This window comes from Scyliorhinus torazame, chromosome 10 (assembly GCF_047496885.1).
Source record: "Scyliorhinus torazame isolate Kashiwa2021f chromosome 10, sScyTor2.1, whole genome shotgun sequence".
Lineage (NCBI taxonomy): Eukaryota > Metazoa > Chordata > Chondrichthyes > Carcharhiniformes > Scyliorhinidae > Scyliorhinus > Scyliorhinus torazame.
This window is the reverse complement of record NC_092716.1, coordinates 6,887,420-6,909,983: the sequence shown is the minus strand read 5'-3', so window position 1 is coordinate 6,909,983 and position 22,564 is coordinate 6,887,420. Positions and strand designations below refer to the sequence as shown.

General features: G+C 49.5%; 1 protein-coding gene across 1 annotated transcript in view; it reads right to left on the bottom strand.

The window, feature by feature from the left end:
• Nucleotides 1-22,564, bottom strand: part of uba2 (ubiquitin-like modifier activating enzyme 2) — an 88,823-nt gene that overhangs the window by 42,069 nt on the left and 24,190 nt on the right. Inside the window, exons 10-13 of the mRNA XM_072517781.1 lie at nucleotides 13,896-14,059; nucleotides 6,582-6,675; nucleotides 1,931-2,043; nucleotides 674-829 (exon numbers count right to left, since the gene is read on the bottom strand). Coding sequence (XP_072373882.1) covers nucleotides 674-829; nucleotides 1,931-2,043; nucleotides 6,582-6,675; nucleotides 13,896-14,059 — 527 coding nt within the window. The remainder of the gene's footprint in view (nucleotides 1-673; nucleotides 830-1,930; nucleotides 2,044-6,581; nucleotides 6,676-13,895; nucleotides 14,060-22,564) is intronic.

Below are 22,564 nucleotides of genomic sequence, written 5' to 3'. Positions count from 1 at the left end.
GATCTAATGGTATCCCTCAGGATGTTGATAGTGGGGGATTCAGTGATGCAATGCCATTGAATGTCAAAGGACAATGGTTAGAATGTCTCTTGTTGGAGATGATTATTGTCTGGCGCTTGTCATTTGTCAGCTCAAACCTGGATATTATCCAGACCTTGCTGCATTTGTATATGGACTGCTTCAGTCTCTGAGGAGTCAGGAATGGTGCTGAACATTGTGCAGTCATATGTGAACATCCCCACTTCTGACTGCGGCACGGTAGCACAGTGGTTAGAACAGTTGCTTCACAGTTCCAGGGTCCCAGGTTCGATTCCCGGCTTGGGTCACTGTCTGTGCGGAGTCTGCACGTTCTCCCCGTGCCTGCGTGGGTTTACTCCGGGTGCTCCGGTTTCCTCCCACAGTCCAAAGCTGTGCAGGTTAGGTGAATTGGCCATGCCAAATTGCCCCTTAGTGTCCAAAGAAGGGTAGGTGGTGTATGGGGTTAGGATGGAGGTGTGGGCTTGGGTAGGATGCTCTTTCCAAGGACTGGTGCAGACTCAATGGGCCAAATGGACTCCGTCTGCACTGTAAATTCTATGATCTATGATCTTATGATGGAAGGGAGGTAATTGATGAAGGAGCAGAAGGAGGTTGAACCGAGAACACTACCATTTCATAAAACACATTGTTTTACCCGGTCCTGCAAGACTTGGATGGAGACTTTCTGAGTGTTGAGTTTGACTGTGACTTCAGGCTTGATGGAGCACACATAGCAGCTGGGATTTGGGGGATCCAGGGTACACGGAACCAACAATTTTTTCCGAGGGTTGGGCTGCTTGTTCAAAAAGATCTAAACACACAAAAAAGAACCAATGGTTAAAACATGCTCAAATGGAACAAGCCTTCTTTCGTGTTATACTAAACTGGAAAATTCAGAAGCCATCTTTCAGAGATTGAAATTAATTTCTATCAGTAAATATTTATTTCCTTACCCAACCCTGCTGAGTGGTACAAGGCCAAAGAATCAGGGCTCCCTCCCACTTTTTGGAGTTCACCTACACTCTGAAATGAGTATTTGTTCTTTGCCCCGGGGACAGCAGGAGGGCATCGCACCTCTTCAAATTCCCTGTTACCCCCTCCACCAGCTGGCTAAATTCCACTTGTGCATCGTGGCCCAATCGCGGGACATGGGACTATCTGATGGGTCGATGTAACACCAAAAAAAAGTCGCAATATTATACTGCCCCCAGCTGCAGACATCTCAGAACATTTATCTACATTTATTTATTCAGTGCAGTAACAGGCTGACTCTGAACTGTCCTCAGTATAAGCCCAGCAAGGCACTCAACTGCATCAAATTCTGCACAACTGAATGGCAGCAAGAAGCATTGGCCTGGTCAGCAACACCCATCCTGGAAATTAATTTTAACACGGGCTAGCACAGCAACCACTAAGCTACAGCAAGATTCCACCATGAGACACACGACGAGTTAACCTTGGTTTGGAAATTTGTGATCAAGGCATGGAGAACCCTTCAAATAGCGTCATGGCATCTTGAAGGCATAACTGCTGGGCAGGTAAATAGAGGCTTGTTTTAATGTCATTAATGCAGTATTGTCTTCAGCACTGCACTGGAGTGCCAATCTAGATCCTGTAAAATCCTGGAGGGGGGCTTGAACCACAGCCTTGTTTGAGAAACCTAGCCCACCCCTGAATCAATATCAGCATTCGAAATTGAGACAGCAGCTGACAGGCTCAAGCAGACAATTATGAGAACACACACAGCACAGTTGACTATGTGTCAACATCAGCCTCTCTCACTCACCAGTTACGGAGAACAAAGATCTAGGAGCCCAAATTCACAGGGCAGTGCCCCGATTGACTGGAGCTATTGGGTTGGCTTTCTCCCCCCTCTTTCTCCCACAGTTCATGATTTGTCCCAGGGACTTACTGTCCTGCACTGCTCCAGATTCCCGGAGAGAATCTTCAGCCCTTCCAACACAATCAAGCCGGCAATCACTGCATTTGTGGTGGCAATCGCTGGAATGATGTTCCCTGCCATGGCTGCGGAGGAGATATACAAATTAATTGAAATGTTGAAAACTTTGTGTGCAGCCCAACAACCCTAGAAGACAAAAAGATTTGGTCAATGCATCAATGCAACACCCTGGATTGTTTAATGTCCAAGGCTTCACTTGTTACTCCCTGCCTCAGCTGTTTTCTCCCGAGGCTGTTCTCTCTGCTGGATTTCAACTGTGAACACGAGTCCTCCAATACTTTTCATTGACACGGAGTACAATCATAGAATTTACAGTGCAGAAGGAGGCCATTCGGCACATCGAGTCTGCACTGGCCCTAGGAAAGAGCAGCGTATCCTAGCCCACACCTCCACCTTATCCCCGTAACCCCACCTACCCTTTTGGACACGAAGGGCAATTTAGCGCAGCCAATCCACCTAACCTGCACATCTTTGGACTGTGGGAGGAAACCGGAGCACCCGGAGGAAACCCACGCACACACGGGGAGAACGTGCAGGCTCCACACAGTCACCCGAGGCCGGAATTGAACCCGGGTCCCTGGAGCTGCGAGGCAGCTGTGCTAACCACTGTGCTGCCGTGCCGCCCAAGTACCAGCAGCCCAGCCAATTGTGGAGGGTTTTCTAACGGAGCCTGGACCCGTCCTCACACACACTTCTCCGCAGGGCTCACTGGAGCCCAGTTCGATTCTCCCCACACCCTAATCGAGATCGCCAAGGCCACCTGCAGCACCCAGCTCCTGTTTACATGGTCTCTCCATACCGGGCATTAACTCCCAGGATAGGGGCCTGTTTAGCTCAGTGACAGCTGGTTTGTGACGCAGAGCGAGGCGAGCAGTGTGGGTTCAATTCCCGTACCGGCTGAGGTCCTTTGTCCCTCGCCTGACGTGTGGTGATCTCGGGTTCAATCGCTGCCATTCAGCTCTCCCCCTCCAAGAGGAAAGTCTCCTGTGGTCATCTGGGACAATGGCGACTTTACTTTTCCTTCACTAACACCCTGGCACGCTGCAGCTGGCCACCTACAATGAGAGCCACTGCAGTGAATCAGTGGAATGAAGGGTTGTACGCTGCCAATCTCGGCAGTGTTTCCGTGAAGAGTGATTTGCTTATTCTGCCCACCACTACCACCTGCTGACACTCCGTGGTATTGAAGTATTTGTACTTCCTCCCTCTCTGTCCCACCCAAGGCCAGCCTTTTCCAACAGAAATCAGCATTCAGATACAAAACAAAAATCAGTATTTTGGCAGCAAAATCAGTATTTTCGTTTCAAAGAAAAAATGCCCATCATTCTGAAGTACAGTTTTACGCCTTGATTTCACAACTCTAAAACACGAATGGAAAATGCAAATCTAACGCTGTTGCATAGATGTGGGGCAGCACGGTAGCATTGTGGATAGCACAACTGCTTCACAGCTCCAGGGTCCCAGGTTCGATTCCGGCTTGGGTCACTGTCTGTGTGGTTTGCACATCCTCCCCGTGTGCGTGGGTTTCCTCCGGGTGTCCGGTTTCCTCCCACAGTCCAAAGATGTGCAGGTTAGGTGGATTGGCCATGATAAGTTGCCCTGAGTGTTCAAAATTGCCCTTCGTGTTGGGTGGGGTTACTGGGGTATGGGGATCGGGTGGAGGTGTTGACCTTGGACAGGGTGCTCTTTCCAAGAGTCGGTGCAGTCTCGATGGGCCGAATGGCCTCCTTCTGCACTGTAAATTCTATGTAATCTATGTTAAAATGTGCATCATCACGAGTGGATGTTTTCAAATTAAGTTTCAAACATTCAGTAAATCTAATAATGAAAATTTCTATAATACTGCAAATTTCTATAATACTGCACAGGGGACAATGCAGCAGGGATTAAATTACCCATTTATGTGTTTTTAAATGATTAAGGACAGATTCCTGAATCCCAGAGAGCACAATGGAACACCTCCCGAACAACCTGCAAACATTTTAAAATTGCATCACATCACACCTTACAATTTCCAATGCTGTACAGGTTTTGATGACGTAGTCTACACGTGTGATTGTGTAGTCAACCCTCGATGTGATTTTTAAAATCCCAATAAGGGGTTGTACTGCACATTGGCTGGGTGTGGTTGGGTGGGTGTTATTTACTTTGTTTTTTTCCTCTTGAAAATTGTTGCTAAAAATTTATAAATGCCTTAATAAAAATATATATAAAAGGGTGCACTGGCACCTCGATGAGAGACCGCGCAAAGGATCACATGCATGGTCTATAGTGTGGGGGGGGGGATGAGTGCGCGCAGGGCCCTCCATCTTCCAGCAGCAGCAGTCGTCAAGGAAACCAGTCGCTACAGTGAGCGCTGAATAGCAAAACGTTCAGTGAGGAATGCATTCACTTGTCAATCAGCCCCTCTTTCTGTCCCTTCGCACCCCACCCCCCCCCCCCCCACGCCAGCCCTTTACAGGGAGCTCCCACTTAATAATTATTTTCTCCCCCGTAAAAAAAAAAACCCTCTCGCTTAAATTACTCTCAACTACGGCGTGCGGGATTTATGCAAGGGCTGCAGTGGATTTCATATTTCAACTCGAGAAATCATATTGCCGTATTCAAGCAGATTTTCCGTATGAAATCTGGGAAATCCGTGCTAGCTGGCAGCGCTGCAAGGTAGAGACTACAAACTGGACCACAAACAATTGACCAAGCAGCTGTTTTTCATGTGTGAATGCAAGAAGACAAACTTGCATTTCTATAGCGACTTTCCTGGCCAGCAGGAAATCCCAAAGCAGTTTACAATCAGTGAAATACTTTTGAAGTTTATTCGCTGTTGCATTGTGGGAAATACAGCAGACAATATTAGATCACAAGCAATGTGATAAAGAGCAATTAATCTAATTCAGATGTTGCTTGTAGGATAAACATTGAACTACTGAACAAGTCGTCAGGGACCCTGCTCTCCTCTGAACACTGCCATGGAATAATTTACCCAAAGGCAGCCTTATCTAAATGCCGACACCTGTGACAGCTCCTGGGTACTGCACTGAGACACTCAGTCTGAATTCTGTGCTGAACCTTCTGGGAATAGGGCTTGAACTGACAAACTACTGCTTCAGGCAAGCGTTACCCAGTTTGGCGTGGCTGTAGGCGGAGAGAAATGTTTTGAGTGTGGCTGAGCCCTATCCTGTCCTCACCCAAAGCCCATTACCGTACGGGGTGACTCTGCAGACAGAGAGGAGGGGGAGATGGGACTGACTAACAAACCCGAGCTACGAAAGCCAATTTCAATTGGGTACTAATTTAACAGTCCTTCCAAAGAGCCAGAAGAGGCACAACATAATTCCATTGCCAAAGATTCCACGATCCAATACCTCTTAGTGCTAACCCAACTAAATATCAATAGGGGCTGTTTAGCACAGGGCTATATCGCTGGCTTTGAAAGCAGACCAAGGCAGGCCAGCAGCACGGTTCGATTCCCGTAACAGCCTCCCCGAACAGGCGCCGGGATGTGGCGACTCGGGGCTTTTCACAGTAACTTCATTTGAAGCCAACTTGTGACAATAAGCGATTTTCATTTCATTTCATTTCACGAATGGAGCCTGATAAATACTTAAACTAACATATCACTAAAACAGCTGAATTGTATATTTGTTGTGAATGATAATAATTCAGTGTTTATTTTTAAAACAGTTAAAAATAATTAACTGAGGGCAGCACGGTGCCACAGTGTATTAGCCCTGCTGCCTCACGGAGACGAGGTCCCAGGTTCGATCCCGGCTCTGGGTCATTGCCCGTGTGGAGTTTGCACATTCCCCCCATGCTTGCGTGGGTTTCGCCCCCACAACACAAAGATGTGCAGGGTAGGTGAATTGGCAATGATAAATTGCTCCTTAATTGGAAAAAAGGAATTGGGTATTCTAGATTTATAAAACAAACATAATTAACTAGCTGTAAAGTGTTTTGGGATGATCGAGGACACAAGAGGCATGATATAAATGGTTTCTGCTTAAATGTCCTTGACCTGAAATATTAACTCTGTTTTTCTCTTCTCAGATGCTGTCAAACCTGCTGCGTGTTTCCAGCATTTTCTGTTTTTGTTTCAGAATTCCAGCATCCATAGTATTTTGCTCGTATTTATAGAAACTCGAGTTGATTCATCAGGACTATCTGCTGGAAGGGCCATCCACACTAACGCCACTGTACTTACACTCTGCTCACTCCTTAAGTTCTGTGTTCCATACAAGCTTTCAGGCAGCGTGGAAATGGGTCGGAGAGCTGCAGAATGACTAAACATCGGTCAATCCCAAAGGATTAAAGATTACAACAAATTTCACAGTGTCACAGTTATGGTATTTAAGCACCTAAGACCAGTGCCAGGTTCAATTGCTGGTCTTTGCTGAGTGTGTGTCACTCACAGCCAGGGCTCCTTTGCTGGAGGACTCGAGAACAGGGTAACAGCTGCAACAATAAATTTCAGCAAGGGAGAGAAATGTCAGCCAGTGATCCTGGCTAGTGACTTCTGGAGGACAAAAGCGTATGAGCAACACAGAGTCTGATTCAACGGGCCTTGCCTGGGCATCTCTTCAATAAAACTTAAACATGCAAACCTTACATTTCACATCGAACTTGCTCTTCATATTCATGCTGAAGATGTGCATCCGCAGGTTGGAAGCTGCAGTCACAAAATTCATGGCGGGGATGTCATCCTGCGAACAGTCAATGAGGGAAACAAATTAAATTGCACATTATCTGAAGGAATCTTCCCATTGTAGAAACGAGGAGTAGGCCATTCGGCCCCTTGAACCGCTCAATACAATCCTGGCTGATTTCCTCTCAGCCTCAACTCCACTTTGCTGCCCGTTCTCCGTAATCCTTCAACCCCCATTAATTAAAAATCTGCTCCTGAAATGTACTCAACGTCCCGGAATCCACCGCACTCTGGGGTAGTGAATTCCACAGAATCACCATCCTTGGGAGAGGGAATCGTGTGTGAGCATGTGAAATAAATGTAGGTGCAACACTGTCCCTCCTCCATGCCTATTTTTCACCTTTACGCACCACTATTCTGATGCTCCCCGGACTGGACTCTACCTTGCACCACCTGTAAGCCCGAGCTCATCCAAAACCCGACTGCCCGCATTCTAAATCACATCAAAGTCCTGCTCACTCTTCGCCCCTGATCAATGGTGGGGAAGGTTTTAGAAACAATAATGGGGTTTAAAAAAATCAGCAGGCACTTGGGAGAGATTCGAGTTAATTAAGGAGAGCCAGTGCGGATTTGTAAAAGGCAGATCGTGCTTGACTAATCAAATGGAATGTTTTGTTGAAGTAACAGTGAGGGATCATGAAGGCAATGCAATGTATGCTGTCTACATAAATGCTTGAATAAACCAGCTAACAAAGTACAACATCAAAGGCTGACTAACAGACTATGGCTAATGGAATGAGGGTCAGTGTAAACCTAGATGCAAAAATTGTTCAAGGGCAGAAAACAACAAGTTGTGGTAAATGGTTATTTTTCAGACAGGATGGGGGATGGTGGGCAATGGTGTTCCCTACGGGTCAGTGCTGGGGGGCCACTGCTTTTTTGATATATGCAAATTGCTTGGATATTGGAACGCAGAATAAATGTCAACATTTGCCAATGATAAACTTGGAGGAGTGACAAATAGTGTGGGTGATTATCACAGACCACAACAAATCATGGAGGCCAGGAGAATGGGCAGACGGAATTCATTACAGAGAAGTGTGAGGTGATGGATTTTGACAGAAGAGACAGATCGAAGCAATATAGACTTAATTATCATTTGTACAGAATGTGCAGGGACAGAGGGACATGACGTGCATCCAGCTCTGAAGGTGACAGGATATACTGAGAGAGTGCAGTTTGGGCTTCATAAACAGAAGCACCAAGTACAAAAGCAGAGAGGTTATGCCGGCCATTTATAAAGCTCTGAAAATTGTGTCCAGTTCTGGTTGCCACACTTTAGGAAGATGTGAAGGTCCTTGAGAGGGTGCAAAGGAGAATGGTCCCAGAAATGGTTAGCACTGCTGCCTCACAGTGCCAGGGATCCAGGTTTGATTCCAGCCTTGGGTGACTATGTGGAGTTTGCATTCTCTCCATGTCTGTGGGTTTCCTCCAGGTGCTCCGGTTTTCTCCCAGTCCAAAGATGTATAGGTTTGGCAGGGTTATGATGATAGGGTGGGAGAGTGGGTCTAGGTAGGGTGCTCCTTTAGACGGTCGGTGCAGACTTGATGGGCCGAAAGGCCTCCTTCTGCACTAGGAATTCTGAGGGACTCTAGTCTGGAGAAGCTGGAGTGGTTCTCCTGGGATTGAAGGAGATCGAGGAGAGATTTGATCGAACTGTAGGCGATTCTGGCAGGTTTAGATAAGGTAAATAAAGAAAAGCTGTTTCCATTGTTTTCAGAGAGAGAGAGAGAGAGAGAGAGAGACACGACACAGGTTTAAGGTTTTGGGAAAGAGACAAGGGGATTGTGAGGAAGAACTTTTCCAAACAACAAGTGGTAATGACCTGAAACTCGCTGTCTTGGAGTTAAAAGAAATAAACTTGCAGTGATACGGGGTAAAGCGGGGGAATGGGACGGACGGGATTGCGGCACAGAGAGCTAGCATGGACCTGATGGGCAAATGGCCTCCTCCTGCTTATTAATTACTCCATGATATTTGCTCAGGAGCTGGCACTCTCTCAATTTCAAAATTCTCATCCATATATTCAAATCCCTCCATGGCCTCATTCCTTCCTATTTCTGCAATCTTCACCAACCCAATAATCCTCATTTCTGAGCTCTAACAATTCTACCCTGAGCATCCCCAAATCTCATCGCTGCACCTCTGGTGGCCATGCCTTCAACTGCATGAGTCCAAAGTTAACAAGTTCGGAAATTCTTTCCCTAAACCTGTCCACCTATCCCCTCCTTTTAGATGCTCTGTAAAAGTAATTATTTTACCAAGCTTTTGGTAAAAGCTAATAATGCATTATGTACCTTGATGTCAAATTTCGTTTAAAGACGCTCCTGTGAATTGTCTTGAAACTTTTTGCTACATGGAACCGGTTACGTAAATGCAAATTGCCGCCACAAATATTTTACCAAGGGCAGCGCGGTGGTTAACACTGCTGCCTCATGGCGCCGAGGACCCGGGTTCGATCCGGACCCCGGGTCACTGTCCGTATGGAGTTTGCACATTCTTCCCGTGTCTGTGTGGGTCTCACCCCCACAACTCAAAAAGATGTGGTTAGGTGGATTGGCCTCGCTAAATTGCCCATTATTTGGGGAAAAGAATAATTGGGCACTCTAAATTTATATAAAACACAAATATCTCAATAATAATCTTTATTATTGTCACAAGTAGGCTAACATTAACACTGCAATGAAGTTACTGTGAAAATATCTTACACGGGTCTATCACTTTTATCACCTTGCAACAGTCATCCTGGCTCCTGATTGCGTTCTTTTCAAAAAACTTTGTCAGAACTACCAGCAAGCTGCTCTCCTCCTGTGTGGTAGCACCCCTAAATCACCCATCAGCAGCACTGCTTCCACTGTGAAGAACTCTCTCCGCTGAGTCAAGAAGCGAACACCCAACTCCAAACTGACAATTTGTAAAAACTGAAATTCAATCTGAAGCCGTGCACGCCCCCGCCCCCCAAACTCCAAACTGAATTAGCAAACCCCCCCCCAGGGCAAGCTCAAAGCAGTCAATACTTCTGGTAGCGAGTAGCAAGCAGGTGTGGGATGTTTGTGTGCTGCCTTGGCGCAGGCAGAGACCGACTGTGTCCCGAGTGCGGTAAACGCTGGGAGACTGAGCCGGGAAGGTCAGAGCAGCCTCAAACTTCAATATTTTTCTGCTCCTGTCTGCCTGTTGCAGTTTCCTTACCCCCCCCAGGCCTGGCAGCTCTGCTTCTCCTGGGGGTGCGGGGGTAGGGGAGAGGGGGTTGGGAAGAAGGGGGGTTGAATGCGTAAGATTTTTGTCACCAGAGAATATCGAGTGCTTGGCTGAAACCTTCAAGAACACACTAAATAACATTTTCACAAAGTACTTCAAAAAGCCAAATGTTCATATTTCTAGGATGTATTTTATTTAATTTTTTAATAAATTTAGAATATTTATTTTTTTCCAATGAAGGGGCAATTTAGCGTGGCCAATCCACCTACCCAGCACATCTTTGCGTTGTGGGGGTGAGACAATTTAGCGTGGCCAATCCACCTACCCAGCACATCTTTGCATTGTGGGGGTGAGACAGTTTAGCGTGGCCAATCCACCTCCCCAGCACATCTTTGGGTTGTGGGGGTGAGACCCACGCAGACACGGGGAGAATGTGCAAACTCCACACGGACAGTGACCTGGGGCCGGGATTCGACCCCGGATCCTCAGCGCCGTAGGCAGCAGGGCTAATCACTGTGCCACGTGCCACCCTGGATGTATTTTATTTTGGCCTGTAATATTGAATTTTAAGTATATACGAAATGTGAATTTGCTGCTTTATCGCCGTTTTGGTTTTGCTGGCATCACGATAAGTTCCACGTGTTGAAACAGCTGCCCATTGGAAAAAAGTTTTGGAAGCTTTGCCCGACAGCCTCCACAGATGTGTTCTTCTGACTTCAGTGTCTTGTGCGCCTAGGCCTCCACCCCACCAGTACTGGCAAAGAATTCAGTCTCTATCCCTGCTCTGCCTCTCACTCCATTCTTGAACTTCCTCTTAAACTTTACCATCTGGGGGCGCCACGTGATGTCGGCATGCGGGAAGCTGCGGTTCCGCGACCTCTGGCACTACTCATCTTTTAATCCTATTTTTTATCCTGGTGCACAACTCAATTATTTGATCCTGATAATCTATGCCCCTGGAAGATTCTGGGTAAATTTTGGCGATGGGGAGCAGAGTGGAGTCAAGAAAATCCCTGTTTGATTGGGCAGTCAGAGGTGACTGGGGTGGGGCCCAGTTTGCAGTGATGATTTCGCTGGTGAACAGGCCTACACTTCAGAAAGCTGTTGGCGTAGAGATAATACTACCATTGTGACTGCAGTTGTAGACAAATGTCTTGGTTTTCTGCCGCAGATTAGAGTGGCACGGTGGCAAAGTGGTTAGCGCTGCTGCCTCACAGCGGCTGGGACCAGGGTTTGATTCCGACTTTGGGTCACCTTCTGTGCGGAGTCTGCACTTTCTCCCCACGTCTGTGTGGGTTTCCTCCGGGTGCTCCGGTTTCCTCCCACAGTCCAATGATGTGCAGGTTAAGTGGATTGGCCATGCTAAATTGCTCCTTCGTGACTAAAGGTTAGGTAGGGTTATGGGGGATAGGGCGGGGGATTGGGCCGAGGTAGGGTGCTCGTTCGGCGAATGGCCTCCTCCTGCACTGAAGGGATTCTGTGATTGGTGCTCACACTGATGAACAGAGAGATATCCTAAAGAGAATGGGTGAAGCGGAGAAGAGGGTCCCATCAGTTGAGGGCAGTTTCTTTGGTGGGAGCTCATCTTCAGTCCATGGAAATCTTGCTGCATGGTATGTTGAACATCTTGGTTAATTCGGGGAAATGTGGCCGGATAAGGAGCATCCCTGCGCCCAGTCTCCCAATGGGAGCTGGGGATGAATTCCCGGTCGAATGTGGGAACTGGCTGCTGTGGTTTCACAATCTCTATTTGAAGGTTGGGCGTTTCGAATTCAATGGGTCACATTTGTTGAGGCCTGGGGTCGCTCATGGACTCCAGCCACTGGTCTTGTCCCCGATGTTTGTCAAGAAAGGTTGGAGTCGGCCGGCCGGACACGACGGGTCTTTGTCATGCTCCGGGGTCTAGATTATTCTTCCACGGGGCTTCGGGCCAACAACATGGCGGAGGTGCATGGTAAAACTCTGGATGGATCCTGGATGCTGCTCGACAATCCGGTCATGGTTTGGGCCTTTCCACGCTGTGTGGATGGTTATATTATCCTGCCATTCATCAATAAGCCTGAACTCTACTCCCTTGTGATTAAATCCGTTTTTGTGGCATTGCCTTTTATCCAAACAAGGGTGTCTGATATGAGCACAGAGGTGTTTGCCCGTATACGTCCTCATTGTGGGTGATAAAATGCCCCGTTAAAACTATTAGTCTTGTTTTTCTTTTGGACTTTTGTTACTTCTCGATTATGGAATCCTTGCTGGTCTCCTACAAAGGCAGATCTTGAATCCTGGAAGAGACTGGTTTCCTTTTTTTGTTGTGGTTGGCACCTCTGGTGTTGTTGGAGTTGGGGGAACTATTTACTGGTGCACACGTCTTGTACCGATGGCGGCATCCTGTTGTGCCTTCTCCGGGGCCAGCTCTTCACTGCCTGGAGGTCTTGGGAGGCAGAGTTAGATCACTCGGTGGCGGACTGGTGTCCTCCTTTCCTGCAAAAATTACATTTCTTGCCACAATTCCAGAGGTCAGCATTCTCATCATGGTAGCTTGTGAACGAAGGCGACACCATCACCCTGGCCCCTTCCAGCAGAGCCCAGTCGCACTCTCTGGTTGATTAATGTGATTCATTCTCAAAGCAAGTTCCTTCCACTGCCAAGCCCAGAGTGCCACCCAGATGCAAAGAATAAATTATAAACATCTGCTGTCAATGGATAAAGTTGCAAAGTTCCCTCCCTGCTCAGTGTGACTTCAAAACACCTTCTCCATCACCCGAGGGCTCCTGAATAATCGCTGACCTGGAGCCACAGGGAGTGACAAGGATGCTTACCCCATTACCCCATGCACCCAGTTTGAACGTACAACCGCAATTTCACCAGAGTTAGTGTGGGACATTTAAATGTCCCTCAACTTGTTTCACAAAACACCCTTACACTAGAGAAAGCTTGTACCCCTATCAACTAGGGTGACAATCTCAGTGGTTCTACCTGAGCACTGTCTTTCCGATGATATGCTAAACTGAGACCATGTGTCCTCGCTGGTGGCTGTAAACAGTCCTGCGGCACAATTGGAAGAGCACAGTAAGAAGTCATATAACACCAGGTTAAAGTCCAACAGGTTTGTTTCAAATCACTAGCTTTCGGAGCACTGCTCCTTCCTCAGGTGAATGAAGAGGTAGGTTCCAGAAACATGTATATAGACAAAGTCAAAGATGCAAGACAGTGCTAGAAGCAGTCAAGGGCATTCAGCCTCTGATCTCTGGGTAAGCAATCTCCAAGGCGGCCTTCAGGACACGCGACAATGCAAAATCGCCGAGCAGAAACTTATAGCCAAGTTCCGCACACGAGTGCGGCCTCAACCGGGACCTGGGATTTATGTTGCATTACATTCACCCCCCACCATCTGGCCTTGTCTTGTGAAATCCTACCAACTGACCTGGCTTGAGACAATTCACACCTCTTTAACCTGGGGTTACCCCCTCTCTGGATCTGTAAAGACTTAATTACCGGCAAATGCTCGCATTCAAAGCATTGTCTTGCATCTTTGATTTTGTCTATATACATGTTTCTGGAACACACTTCTTCACTCACCTGAGGAAGGAGCAGTGCTCCGAAAGCTAGTGATTTGAAACAAACCTGATGTTGCAAGACTTCTTACTGTGTTCACCCCAGTCCAACGCCAGCATCTCCACACAATTGGAAGAAGGAGTTCTCCCAGGTGTCCGTGTAAATATTTATCTCTCTGTCAAACAGATATTTAGTTATCACTTTGCTGTTTCTGGGAGCTTGCGATACATAAATTTGTAGCCACATTTCCTGCATTACAACAGCTGACTGTAAAGCGCTTCAGGAGGTTCTGTGAACATGAGATGTGTTATATAAATGCACGCATTTCTTTGGCTTGAATGTTAACTCGGGTCCCAATGGTGAAATCGGTATTCCAATTCAATGTCCCTTCTAATTAATTCCAATTCCTGAGTGTAGTTGAAATAATACTGACTTTAAAAAAATGAAATAAACAATGCTCAATCTGACCTTGTCCCAGACCAGCTCTCCTCCATCCCCCTTCTCAGCCAGGCGAGCTTTGAGGTGATCAACACTTTGTGAAAATAAGTGTGCGTAACTCTTCACGTCCAGGATCTGCTGGTCCTTTAGGCCGGCCTGAGAAGTCCCCGTTTGCTGCAGCGACGAGCAGGTCTCTAAACACCAAGAACAACATGTTAACAATGGCTGCAGGGTAGAGTAAAAGCATTGCCCATTTAGTCTTAATGTTAAAGGCCACTCCACGGTGCAGATAGTGGATAAAATTACAGGAAAATAGCTTAATACTGAAATCACTACTATTATGTATTCTCCAAAATGGGTGATTGTGCCAGTGCAGGTGGATACGGTTTAAGAAGCACCAAAAGATTTGTGTAATTGTAGCTAATTTGGAGTCACTACCATTGAGGTTTCAACTGTCATCATTCTGTTACAGTGTGAAGCTGCGAACCAGGCAAAACCGTTACTGTGGAATCTCGACAGTGTAGAACCGTTACCGTGGAATCCGGACAGTGCAGAATCGTTACCGAGGAATCAGGACAGTGCAGAACCGTTACCGTGGAATCCAGACAGTGCAGAATCGTTACCGAGGAATCCGGACAGTGCAGAATCGTTACCGTGGAATCCGGACAGTGCAGAATCGTTACCGAGGAATCTGGACAGTGCAGAATCGTTACCGTGGAATCCGGACAGTGCAGAATCGTTACCGAGGAATCCGGACAGTGCAGAATCGTTACCGTGGAATCCGGACAGTGCAGAATCGTTACCGTGGAATCCGGACAGTGCAGAATCGTTACCGTGGAATCCCGACAGTGCAGAATCGTTACCGTGGAATCCGGACAGTGCAGAATCGTTACCGTGGAATCCCGACAGTGCAGAATCGTTACCGTGGAATCCGGACAGTGCAGAATCGTTACCGTGGAATCCGGACAGTGCAGAATCGTTACCGTGGAATCCGGACAGTGCAGAATCATTACCGTGGGATCCCTACAGAGCAGAATCGTTACCGTGGAATCCGGACAGTGCAGAATCGTTACCGTGGAATCCCGACAGTGCAGAATCGTTACCGTGGAATCCGGACAGTGCAGAATCGTTACCGTGGAATCCGGACAGTGCAGAATCGTTACCGTGGAATCCGGACAGTGCAGAATCGTTACCGTGGAATCCAGACAGTGCAGAATCGTTACCGTGGAATCCGGACAGTGCAGAATCGTTACCGTGGAATCCCAACAGTGCAGAAGGAGGCCATTCGGCCCACTGTGCCTGCACTAACCTTCTGAAAGAGCACCTACCCAGGCCCACCCCTCCCCCACCCGATCCCCGTGACCCCATACACCCACCCTATCCCCGTGGCCCCACACCCCCACCCTATCCCCGTGGCCCCACACTCCCACCCTATCCCCGTGGCCCCCCACCCTATCCCCATGGCCCCACACTCCCACCCTATCCCCATGGCCCCGCACCCCCACCCTATCCCCGTGGCCCCACACTCCCACCCTATCCCCGTGGCCCCTCACCCTATCCCCATGGCCCCACACTCCCACCCTATCCCCGTGGCCCCACACCCCCACCCTATCCCCGTGGCCCCACACTCCCACCCTATCCCCGTGGCCCCACACCCCCACCCTATCCCCGTGGCCCCACACTCCCACCCTATCCCCGTGGCCCCCCACCCTATCCCCATGGCCCCACACTCCCACCCTATCCCCATGGCCCCGCACCCCCACCCTATCCCCGTGGCCCCACACTCCCACCCTATCCCCGTGGCCCCTCACCCTATCCCCATGGCCCCACACTCCCACCCTATCCCCGTGGCCCCACACCCCCACCCTATCCCCGTGGCCCCACACTCCCACCCTATCCCCGTGGCCCCACACCCCCACCCTATCCCCGTGGCCCCACACTCCCACCCTATCCCGTGGCCCCACACCCCCACCCTATCCCCGTGGCCCCACACCCCCACCCTATCCCCGTGACCCCACACCCCCACCCTATCCCCGTGACCCCACACCCCCACCCTATCCCCGTGACCCCCACCCTATCCCCGTGATCCCACCTAACCTGCACATCTTTGAACCGTGGGAGGAAACTGGGGCACCCGGAGGAAATCCACGCAGACACGGGGAGGAAGTGTAACCTCCACACAGTCACCAAGGCAAGAACTGAACCCGGTTTCCTGGTGCCATGAGGCAGCGGTGCTAACCACTGTGCCACCGTGTCAGCACCTTGGCATAAATTACATCACATTCCAGTGAGAATGGAGACAATGTGCTATATGAACACACATATACAAATTAGGAGCAGGCAAAGGCCAGTTGGCCCTTAAGCCAGCTTCACCATTCAGTAAGGTCATGGCTTCAACGCCACATTCCTGACTAACCCCCCAATATCCTTTGACTCACTTGTTAATCAAGACTCTGACTGCCTCAGTGGCAGAAGGGATGGTTGGCATTGCCAAATTTGCTTCATTATTATTGGGTGGCGAATGTGGACAAGGTGTGGCGGGGGTGGGAAGGAGAAAGGGTAGAGTGGGTTAGGATGGAGGAGGAATCTTGTAAGGGGTCTAGTTTGAGGGCTATGGTGACGGCAGCATTGCCAATGGCTCCGAGTAGGTATTCAGGGAGCCCAGTGGTGCAGTCCACGGTGAAGATATGGAATCAGTGGAGGCATTTTAGGGTGGAAGGGATGTCGGTGCTAACGCTGCTGTGCGAGAATCATGGGTTTGAGCCGGGGGGGGGGGGAATGGATAGTGTATACAGGAGGTGGAGGGAAGTGGGGCTGGTCAAGGCGAGGGATTTGTATTTGGAGGAAGTGTTCGCCAGTCTGGAGGAGCAAAGGGAGAGGGTAGAGCTGCCGAGGGGGAGTGAGTTCAGGTATCTACAGGTTAGGGACTTTGCACAAAAGGTCTGGAAGGGGTTCCCTAGATTGCCGGGATACACCCTGCTGGAGCGACTGCTGCTTCCAGATGTGGAAGGGGAGGGAAGAATTGGGAATATATAGAAGTGGTTGGAGGAGCAGGGAGGCGAGCAGGTGGTGAAGATCAAGGAGAAACGAGAAGCGGAGTTGGGAATGGAGATCAATTGGGGAGTATGGAGTGAGGCACTGTGTAGGGTAAACGGGACCTCCTCTTGTGCAATGATGAGCCTGATACAATGTAGGGTGATGCACAGGGTGCATATGACTCGGGCGAGAATGAGTGGGTTCTTTCAGGGGGTAGCAGATGAGTGTGAGAGGTGTGGGCGGGGGCCAGCGAATCATGCGCACATGTTTTGAGGTTGTGAAAAATTGGGAAGATTCTGGGCGTGGGTGTTTGTGGTTATAGCCAGGATATTGGAGGAGGGAGTGGACCGGACCCTTTAGTGGCGATATTTGGGGTTCATGGAGAGGAGGAAGGCCGATATCATGGCCTTCACCTCTCTGATTGCACGGCGACAAATTTTGCTGGAGTGGCGGTCGGCATCGCCACCGGGGGTAGCAGCATGGTTGGGTGACCTGTACGACTTCCTGCGGTTAGAGAAGATAAAGTATGAGTTAAGGGGCTCGGCAGGGGAGTTCGAGAAAAGGTGGGGGTTGTTTATGACCATGTTTAAGGAGCTGTTCGTCGCAGGGGGTGGGATGGGGGGAGGGGGGTGGGGGTGGGGGGTGTGTGAAAAAGGAGGAAAATCTGTACAAACTGTATAGTTGACCCAAGAATGTTTCCTGGGGTGTTTATTTGCTGTAACCTACTTTGATACAAGTTTGAATAAAATGCATTTGAAAAAAAAAAAGACTGACTACCTCTGCCATAAAAAATATACCTCCACTGCTTCCTGGCGAAGAGAATTCCTCGGACTTCGGAATCTCATAAAACATTCTCCTCATCTCGGTCTTAAATTGGAGACCCCTTATTTTTACACTGAGTCCCTGAGTTCTAGTCTCTATCCATTCAGCAACCACCCTGTCAAATCCCCTCAGGATCTTATGTTTCAATAAGATCACCTCAATTTTCTGAACTCTCAACAGTCCCAACCTGTCCAAGCATTGCTAATAAGATAATTCCCCCCATCCCAGCAATCAGTTGAGTGAGCCTTCTCTGAATTTAATGCAATTAAGTCTTTCTTAAATAAAGAGATGAAAACTGTGCACAGTACTCTCGATGTGGTCTCACCAACCACCTTGTGCAACTGTCTTTCTATTTTTTTATAAATATTCCTCTTGCAATGAATAACTAGGTGCGGCAAGCGAGGGGGTGATCCTGGGCTAAAGCTCTAGTCAGGCCACAGCTAGAGTACAGTGTAGAATTCTTGTCACCACATTACAGGAAAGATGCGATCACAGTAGAAGGTACAGAGATTTGAGATTAAAAGTTTCAGTAACAAATAAAGATTTGATAGGCCACGGTTGATTTCATTGGAAGGATGGAGGAAGAGTGGAGATTTAATTGAGATGCATAAAATTATGAGGGGGCCTAGGTAGCATGGATAGGAAGGTCCTTTTCCCCTTAGCAGACAGGGCAATAAACAGGGTGCACAGCTCTAAAGTAAGGTAGAAGGAATAGAGGGAAGTTGAAAATCAATATTCTCACGCCGAGTGGTGGGGATCGAGAACTCGGGGCCTGTGAGGGTGGCAGAGGCACAAACCCTCATCTCATTAAACAATAGTTGGAAATGCACTGAAAGTACCGTAATCTCCAGAGCTATGGATAAAGAGCTGGAAGGTGGGATTAGGCAAGGTAGCACTTTTATGGCCTGTGTTGTAAATTTGCTAAGTAGCCCTGACAGACGTGTGCGAGTTTAGAAATCCTCTCAGCTGCTATGTACTGCACCATATGGTCAATTAACACTTACTGCCAGGGTTCTCACATGAAGGAAAGATATGAAAGAGCATTTAGCACCCATGGAACTATAATCCAACACAAAGTCAGTGCATTAGAGATGGGAAAAGGTGAAGCGAGGGGCAAGTAGTTAAAAGTCAAGATTGGACTTCCGGGTGCGGCGATGACCAGCTAAGTCGCACGTTTGGGCAGCTCCCGTTGGAACGGACGTTTGGGCTCTTGATAGGAGCCCCAACGGCAATTTAAACGGCCAAAAACACTGTGCGGTAAACCAGAAGGGAATCCCCCCGGACACGCATGGATAAGAGAGAGGATAGCGGCCGGATTGCGGAGGATCCTCTGGAGCAGCGGCAAGGAAGGGAAGCTCAAAGCAAGATGGCGTCGGAAGGTGGCCGCTTGTTATGGGGCCCGGACCAACAAGAGTTCTTGCGACGCTGTGTGGAAGAGCTGAAAAAGGAGTTGAAGAAGGAGCTATTGGCCCCGATATTACAGGCGATTGAAGGGCTAAAGGAGGAGCAGAGGACCCAAGAGCTGGAGCTTCGGGTCGTGAAGGCAAAGGCTGCTGAAAACGAAGACGAAATACAGGGCCTGGTGGTGAAGGCAGAGACGCACGAGGCACAGCACAAACGGTGTGTGGAAAGGTTGGAAGTACTGGAGAATAGCTCGAGGAGGACGAATCTAAGGGTTCTGGGTCTTCCCGAAGGCGCAGAAGGGGCGGACGTCAGGACATATGTGAGCACGATGCTTCACTCGCTAATGGGATCGGAGGCCCCGACGGGCCCTTTGGAGGTGGAGGGAGCTTATCGAGTTTTGGCACGAAGACCGAAGGCTGGAGAAATACCCCGAGCTATAGCGGTGAGGTTTCTCCGCTATAATGACAGAGAGACGGTCCTCAGATGGGCGAAGAAAACTCGGAGCTGTAGGTGGGAGAACGCGGTGATCCGCGTATACCAGGATTGGAGTGCGGAGGTGGCGAGAAGGAGGGCAAGTTTTAATCGGGCTAAGGCGGTGCTTCACAAAAAGAAGATCCAGTTTGGAATGTTGCAACCAGCGAGATTGTGGGTCACACACCAAGGGAAGCACCACTACTTTGAGACGGCAGAAGAGGCGTGGACATTCATTGTGGACGAGAAGCTGGAATAGTCTGGCAAGAGAAAGAACTTTTGGGACAAAGTGGTGGGGTGATTATGTGGGGCGAGAAAAAAAGGGGGGGGGGTTTCAATTTGTTAGTTTTGCGATCCTGTAACTTTTCTCTCTTCCCCATGTTGGGGGGGGGGGGGGGGGGGGGGGGGGGGGGGGAGAGAGAGAAGTATGAGGAACTGTGGGCGCTGGCCATTAGGGGCGGGGCCGAGTGGGAAACGCCGGCTTTATTCCCGCGCTATGGTAATTATGGCGGGAACAGGGACACAGGAAGGAGGGGGCCTCGCACAAGGGGGGAAGCCGAGGTCAGCCAGAGTTCGCTGACTTCTGGGAGCAACATGGGGGGTGCAACTACGCTAGAGGGGGATCTAGCGGAGGGGGGGGGGTTAACTGGGTTGCTGCTGCTAAGGAGAAGGGGGAGCTGTTATGGGATGGGGTGGTCGAGGCGGGAGGGCATCGTCGGGGGATACACGGATACGTGGTAACCGGGTGAGGAGCTGGGTTAAAAAAGGGGATGGCTAGTCGACAAGGGGGGGGTTAAAGAGCCCCCAACCCGGCTGATCACGTGGAACGTGAGAGGGCTGAACGGGCCGATTAAAAGGGCACGGGTACTCGCACACCTAAAGAAATTAAAGGCAGATGTGGTTATGTTGCAGGAGACGCATCTGAAACTGATAGACCAGGTCAGACTACGTAAAGGATGGGTGGGGCAGGTGTTTCATTCAGGTTTAGATGCGAAGAACAGGGGGGTGGCTATTTTAGTGGGGAAACGGGTACTGTTTGAGGCAAAGACCATAGTGGCGGATAGTGGGGGTAGATATGTGATGGTGAGTGGCAGATTGCAAGGGGAGGCGGTGGTTCTGGTGAACGTATATGCCCCGAACTGGGATGATGCAAATTTTATGAGGCGTATGTTGGGACGTATCCCGGACCTGGAGGCGGGAAAGTTGGTAATGGGGGGAGACTTCAATACGGTGCTTGATCCAGGGCTGGACCGGTCGAGGTCCAGGACCGGGAGGAGGCCGGCAGCGGCCAGGGTACTCAAGGACTTCATGGAACAGATAGGAGGGGTAGACCCCTGGAGATTTATTAGGCCTAGGAGTAAGGAGTTCTCATTTTACTCCCATGTTCACAAAGTATACTCACGGATAGACTTTATTGTCTTGGGAAGGGCACGGATTCCGAAGGTGACAGGGACGGAATATACGGCCATAGCCATTTCGGACCACGCTCCACATTGGGTAGACCTGGAGGTAGGAGAGGAAAAAGAACAGCACCCACTCTGGAGAATGGATATGGGCTTATTGGCGGATGAGGGGGTATGTTTAAGGGTGAGGGGGTGCATCAAAAGGTGCTTGGAGCTTAATGACAATGGAGAGGTTCAGGTGGGAGTGGTCTGGGAGGCGTTGAAGGCAGTGGTTAGAGGGGAGCTGATATCTATCAGGGCACATAAAGGGAAGCAAGAGGGCAAAGAAAGGGAGCGATTGCTGAAAGAACTTTTGAGGGTGGGCAGGCAATATGCGGAGGCACCGGAGGAGGGACTGTACAGGGAAAGACAAAGGCTACATGTGGAATTTGACCTGCTGACCACGGGTAAGGCAGAGGCACAGTGGAGGAGGGCACAGGGTGTACAGTATGAGTATGGAGAGAAGGCGAGTCGGCTACTGGCCCACCAATTGAGGAAGAGGGGAGCAGCGAGGGAGATAGGTGGGGTGAGAGATGAGGAGGGAGAGATGGAACGGGGAGCGGAGAGAGTGAACGGGGTGTTCAAGGCATTCTATGAGAGGTTATATAAGGCTCAGTCCCCGGAAGGGAAAGAGGGGATGATGCATTTCCTGGATAAGCTGGAATTCCCTAAGGTGGAGGAGCAGGAGAGGGCGGGACTGGGAGCACAGATTGAGATGGAGGTGGTGGTAAAAGGGATTGGGAGCATGCAGGCGGGGAAGGCCCCGGGACCGGACGGATTCCCGGTGGAATTTTATAGGAAGTATATAGACCTACTGGCCCCGCTTTTGACGAGAACCTTTAATGAGGCCAGGGAAAGGGGGCAGCTGCCCCCGACTATGTCGGAGGCAACGATATCGCTTCTTTTGAAGAAGGAAAAAGACCCACTGCAGTGTGGGTCCTACAGGCCCATTTCCCTTTTAAATGTAGATGCTAAGCTCCTGGCTAAGGTGAAGGCGACGAGGATAGAGGACTGTGTCCCGGGGGTGGTCCACGAGGATCAAACTGGGTTCGTTAAGGGGAGACAGCTGAACACGAACATACGGAGGCTGCTAGGGGTGATGATGATGCCCCCACCAGAGGGGGAGGCGGAGATAATGGTGGCGATGGACGCCGAGAAAGCATTCGACAGAGTGGAGTGGGACTATCTGTGGGAAGTGTTGAGGAGATTTGGTTTTGGAGAAGGGTATATCGGATGGGTACAGCTGCTGTATAGGGCCCCGGTGGCGAGCGTGCTCACGAACAGACAGAGGTCTGACTATTTCCGTCTTCATAGAGGGACGAGGCAGGGGTGTCCCCTGTCTCCGTTACTGTTTGCATTGGCGATTGAGCCCCTGGCTATAGCACTGAGGGGCTCCAGGAAGTGGAGGGGGAGTACTCACTCAGGGGAGGAGAAGAGCACCGGGTATCCTTGTATGCAGATGATTTATTGCTGCATGTTGCGGACCCAGTGGAGGGGATGCCTGAGATAATGCAGACACTCAGG